This window comes from Mangifera indica, chromosome 4 (assembly GCF_011075055.1).
Source record: "Mangifera indica cultivar Alphonso chromosome 4, CATAS_Mindica_2.1, whole genome shotgun sequence".
Classification (NCBI taxonomy): domain Eukaryota; kingdom Viridiplantae; phylum Streptophyta; class Magnoliopsida; order Sapindales; family Anacardiaceae; genus Mangifera; species Mangifera indica.
In genome coordinates, this window is record NC_058140.1 from 12,255,067 (window position 1) to 12,261,165 (window position 6,099).

Genomic DNA, 6,099 nt, shown 5'->3' on the forward strand with positions numbered 1-6,099 from the left:
ATGAAAAAATTAAACCCTAACTAAAAACAATGAAATCTTGTAAAGTGGTTAGAAAATATTCATCATCTTAAGGTATCAGAAACAATAATATCTAAGATATTCAAACGATTAATCTATCTATTTTAAGAAGAAGTATTAATGAACTTAAATGTAAAACGTTCAAAGATGGAGAAGTATCCAACAATGGACACTGCTTCTATGAATGGTTTGCTTATCGTCAAGAACATGTCAATATCATGAATAATTCAAATGTCAATTAACCGTGATAATCGCAATAGTAAGTTTTAAGCAAAATCAAGTATATCGATGACATCTTTATTTTGTATGAATGGCTTAATTAATTTGAATAATTGCATAACTGAGTGAATAGTTTTGACAAGTTTAGTATACTGATGGAATGTCTATTAATGTCTTCCTTACTTATCCAAGTGAGCAACAAGTGATGTATGATGTAACTAAAGAAGATATAATCCTTACAAGGCCAAAGTATATCCCGCCTAAGTTTTAATGCATTTTTAAAATCATATTTACAGAGTTGAAAAAACTTAAAGTCTTACTGATAGATTAATTGTTGTTAGAATTTTCTATTAGAGAAAATGATAAAATTGTTGTTTTACTAATAATATTTAAAAAATATAAAATTTATTATATTTTTCCCTTAAAGTTTTAAAAACTAACAATTTTATGCTTGTCGAAAATTTTTTAACTTTAAAAAGTTATATTCTCCCCCCACCAAAATTTTTTCTTCACCCCTCCGACGTCGACGACCTCTTCTCTTCACCTTAAATCGTTAATTAGTGTATAAGAAACTATCTAGAGTAAATCTCTTTGTAAAAAATGAAGAGATCCGACAACGAAAAGATCCAATTTGAGGATTCAACAAACCTTGGGTGGGAATAAGCCTTTTGGCTTTGCTTTTCTTATTAATAATTTCATTAGAAAAAATTAATTTTCTTAAGGTACAAAACGTTAATTGCTTTATCACAACTCAAACGCTTTCAACATTTTTTTTTTTCCTAATAACTACTTAAATTTATTAACAATTTAAAGATGAAGTTAAAGGAGTTTGCTTTGCTACGACATAATCACAATAAACTACTTGATTATAAGTTAAACATGTTACTAATTTTGCTGTTTTGGCAAATAAGCTTTTGGGCATTACCCAATTGGGCAGGTTTCCCAATTTAAAGCCATAATAATAATCATAGCAATAATATAAAGAAAATAGGGAATCAATCACCATTTCAGGCTGGTGTGTGAAGGAATATAACTTTGGTTTTAATAATGCAATTTGTAGGGCCAAAGTTTCTGAACATTTAATTATAGTTCAATGAAGCTGCCAATCCTTGCTTAGCTGCATAATATTCTATCCTCTAATCTCCAATTAGAATTTAGTGATCTTAATTAGCAAACAGATTAATCAATATGAAATGAAGCCGAAATTAGAAAGAGAATTTAATGAGATGGTCCATAATTTTCAGAAAAAATGAAAAAGGTGGAGCTATCAAGAGTGGGCTCAACTCAAGCCATGATATCTGGTGCATAAGATTCTCTCTATTATTTTGCCCGTGACAGTTTTGTCATGCACCCAAATAAGCATAACTAGTGATTGTGTTTTTCAAGTGGGATATGACTGGGTTAGGTAGAAAGGATATAATCTAGGGCTCTGATCAATTACTTGTTTTCACACTTAACTATCAGTTTTAAACTTTAGATCTAGTGGTTGGTCTCACATATTATTAGATGGATTTGAACCTTTCTATTATACTTGGATCTTCACCAATCAATTATTTGTTTTCACATCAAACTTTCAACTTTAAACCCTGGATCTAATGATCGGTCTTACATATCGTTAGAATTGATTTGAACCTTTTTATTATGCTTAAATCCTTATCAATCAATTATTTGTTTTCACATCAAACTATCGACGTTAAACCCTAGATCTAGCGATTAGTTTCACATATTATTGGAGTGGATTTGAACCTTTCTATTATGTTTAAAATCTAATTCTTTACCACTCAAGCTACCAAACTTCAATGGTGATTGTTTTTTTTTTTGTTTCCCAAAGGTAATAACTCAAATCCCCATATAGACACTTATGTGATCAAATGAAAAATAGAGATTACAAGGGTTCAATGAGGCTCTAGTTTTGGAATCAGATTCATAAAATAAAACAAGGTAAAATAAATTTCTGGATCTTTAAATTGTAAGAAAAAAAAATTAGGCCCTAAGTCATTATCAAATATGGTTAGAAATGAATTCTCTTTCCCAAGCTAGCAGTCATTCAATGGAGACTGGTAGAGTGACTGGTTTGTTAGATAAATTTGGAGGAATAATGTCAACTACTGATTCATTTAGTTTATCCTCTGAAAAGTCATTGAAAAAACAAGAGGAATCTCATTTAGAATGATTGAGATAGAATATAACCATATGATTTTAAAAGGAATAAAAAGAAGTCTGTATTAATAAATTCTCACAAAGATAAAAAGTTCAGATCTTGTCCTGATCATCTGTATAGCCAACACAAGTCTCACCCACTTAATTGAACATTGAATTATAATTATTCTTCATGACATGTTTCTTCTAATCTTGGTAAATACTACAGTACCATTACAGTGCTCAGATGGAACTCGAATTTTGAAACAATTTAAGAAATTTTAGTTCTGATAAACACAATACCATTTAGCAAAAGTTGTGAGTGAAAAACGGTTTGTCTCCATTTTCAACTGTAAAAGGCTGAAATTTGGTTTTGCATTCTTTTTTACTTAGTGGGGTGTCAAAGGTTTGGCTTAGGGTGAAAGGGCATGAAGGCCCTCAAGGCATCTGAGAAATATCTATTTCTCTGCGATATTATCTTTCTGGATAAGTAGACTGATTTTCAAGAATGTATACCAAGAGTTATGTGATTCTTTGTTGATTCTAATGTCAAATCTGATTGACAACCAAGAAGTTCACTAACACTGAAAAAGAAAGAATCCTAACTACAACTGTATAGTTACCCAAATGGATGGCAATTACGACAGAATTCAATTCAACCTTTTTCTATCTTGTCCTTCCCTGCGTATACGGTCAGGCACATGGAAGCATTTATTGTGGTTTTCCTGATGTGAGTTCTAGCAAAACCGTCATCATTCTTCCAAAGCTCAAATTCATGGGGAATAACAAAGAAATTAAAAGGCAAACTAGAAGCATTATGACATGGAAAGAAGATGGTATCAGTTTCATCCATGGAAACATGAAGCATTTTAGAATCCCCCTAACAATTCCGGGAAAACAAACTCAGATTCAATACATCAGAAAGCTAATCCTGCAAAATTTAACAGCCTCTCTCACTCTCAAAAGATCCTTCTCCTTTTTATATATTATATAATTATTGTTATATAGTCATAAATTCCTCCCATGTATACTTTTTATCTGCAAAATTCATGGTGGATACAGTTTATACATCATCTTTTCCGGGTTTGTTAATATGACTTCTCCAGCTATAGCCCTCAGATTTCGCATCTTCATCATCTTCCATGCTATCGCCTCCTGTTGTAGAGGTCCCTCCTGTGTTTCCGGCTAACTGGAGAGGACCTTGAGGAGAACCAGACTGAGAACTGCTTGCCTTTGAGGAGTCACCATACTGATCCTGGGAGATCCACAAACTCCCCAAAACAACTACGGATTGGTTTGCAGGAGCAGCTGTTGTAGTAGGAGGTACTCTACGAGTATGAAGTCGGTATTTCTAGAATGACACAAAAAGAAAAACTTCTATTAACCTTCATACATTCAGATTTCAGAGGAGAAAAATCTGAAAAGTTCTTTCTATCTAGAAGTGACTTCCTTTTCCTATGCACTTTAGATGTTTACTGTCTTACTCATTCTACTTAAAAGTATACCTGATGGTAGAGATTTAGAACTCACCTGCAAATGGCTCTTCACTTCGTCATTGGTCAAGCCATCAACTTGCATAAGTTCTCGAATCTGCTTTGGAGTGGCAGCTGCAAATGATCAGAATAGATCATGTTACATGGTTGACAGTGAAAAAAAAGTAAATCAAATTATATTACAGGGCCAAGAAAAAGGAATCATTATAAACAGGAGTTTCTTGCTTTGAACATAGATTACTAGTGTTGTACAATTTCTAACCATGTCTATAACAATTTCAATCTTGAACAGAAAGTACATCAATATATCAGTGCCACAGTTTCCATTTTCCTTTACCATACAATGGAAAGACAAACATTGAAGGAATCCAGTTCAATTAATTACAACATCTTAACTCCTCAACCACAAGACTAAAACAACAGTATAATGCATCACAGCACAATTATCAACTTGATTCAGAAATTCGTTCATTAGCTAACCTTGTGAGCCTCCAAGTTGCTGCAAGGCATTAACAAATCGCCGATGCAATTCAGGCGACCAGCATCTCCTCTGCTTCCTGTTAGGTTGCTGGTGTGGTGGCTGCAGCCCAGTTGTCCTTGCATTAGGGATGGAAGACGAAATCGATTTGTTACCACTCGTTCTTGAACAACTAGAACCTGTATCGTCCCTCGGATTTTTTATTCCAAGGGACAACCCATTAACAGGCAATTCCTCTTTGTCATCCTTCCTTAGAAAACCATGACACGCTTTAAGTGGCATAAACGCCCTGGCTTCAGTCCTGCTTTTACATGCCTGGAATGGATTCTCTTCCTCATTTTTCTGCCACATCAAGAATTAATAAGTTAATCAACCATCAAATTTTTAATCTTTCATAAGTTCCTTTGCTTGGCTTCACAACTACAAACTTAATAAGATTTATCTAAGTTTTGTACCTGAAATTTTAGATTGGTATTTTGTTTTAGATCAACAATGGGATCAGTAGTTTGATAATCATCAGTGTTCCAGAGCTGCACAGAGCTCATCCAATTTTTCTTGTTATCTTTAGTAGAATCTTTTTCCTTTTTAACTTTTGGAGTCTCTTTATCTTCATCCTTAGAACTACTCTTCAAGGGAATAAATTCCTCCAAAACTGGCTTCACATTCTTTGATGATATACATTGCATTGATTCTTCCTTCAATGCTACAATTGCTGCAACAATCGCCACCAAACAACAACAAAATCATCAGAAACTACAGTGATCATAAATTTTTTATTCAAAAACAAAAAATTCACACAATACCATATAAAAAACAAAAATCGAGACGAAAAAAGTAAAAAAAGGATTTAAATTAGAAAAAATAAAAGAACAAAAAACGAACCATCATTTAAGAGGAGCATGCAAAGAGGAAGCTCGCGTTTAAAAGCGTCGATCTTTTTCATTTCTTCTTCTAATCCCTTGACAAATGCATCAAGTTTAGAAACCTTATCAGAAACGTTTTCGATCATCGAAACCTCCTTAAGAAAATCAGTGACGGTTTTGGGTAGAAAAGTTGGTCTAACATCCAAGCTGAGTTCAGGTGGAGCCGAACCCATATCTGAAAAATCCCTTCTTTGGTACAAAAAGTAAATCAAAATCTTTTTCTCCTCTCTAATATTCGTTTAGGTTTGGTCAGGGCCTGGGTAATGAAGCTGATAGAGAAATAAGAGAGAAAACGAATGCGGAGATCTATCTGTACATATAGAGAAGGACAGATAGAAGAAAATGTATAGAAAGAGAGATGGATTGAAAAATAAAATTAAAAAAAAAGAAAAAAAGCAATATGTATTTGTTGAAATGATATGAGATTGAGGTGAGAAGAGAGAAAAGTAATTTTGTTTTGTTTTGATTTTTGTTTGTTTGGAGAGAAAGAAAAAAAATCCTCAAGAGGACTGCTAAAAGAAATTTTGGAAACGCTAAGATTCTGCCGGTGTTCCTCTCTTTTAAAGTCACATTCGCGTCTCCGCGTCTTCTATCCAAAACTCTGAGTCAACTCGCTCCCCCAACTCACTCTAGCCATTAAATCATTGCTTTGTGTTAATCTTGCACAATAAAATTACACATACATATTTTTATACATAATTTAAATATATAAATAATATATAATTATATAATAAATAATTTTAAATTAAATATAAAATAATATTTAATTATATATATTATTTATATATAAATATATATAAATATAAATATAAAATATTACCTCTTCTAA

General features: G+C 32.6%; 1 protein-coding gene across 1 annotated transcript; it reads right to left on the minus strand.

The window, feature by feature from the left end:
* Positions 1–3,170: 3,170 nt before the first annotated feature.
* On the minus strand, positions 3,171–5,785 carry LOC123213390 (transcription factor HHO6-like). The gene is made up of 5 exons (XM_044632818.1): positions 5,230–5,785; positions 4,803–5,059; positions 4,350–4,689; positions 3,907–3,983; positions 3,171–3,727 (listed from the first exon to the last, which is right to left on the minus strand). The coding sequence occupies exons 1-5, from the start codon at positions 5,441–5,443 to the stop codon at positions 3,440–3,442; spliced, it is 1,176 nt and encodes a 391-aa protein (XP_044488753.1). The 5' UTR covers positions 5,444–5,785; the 3' UTR covers positions 3,171–3,439.
* Between the last annotated feature and the right edge of the window lie 314 nt (positions 5,786–6,099).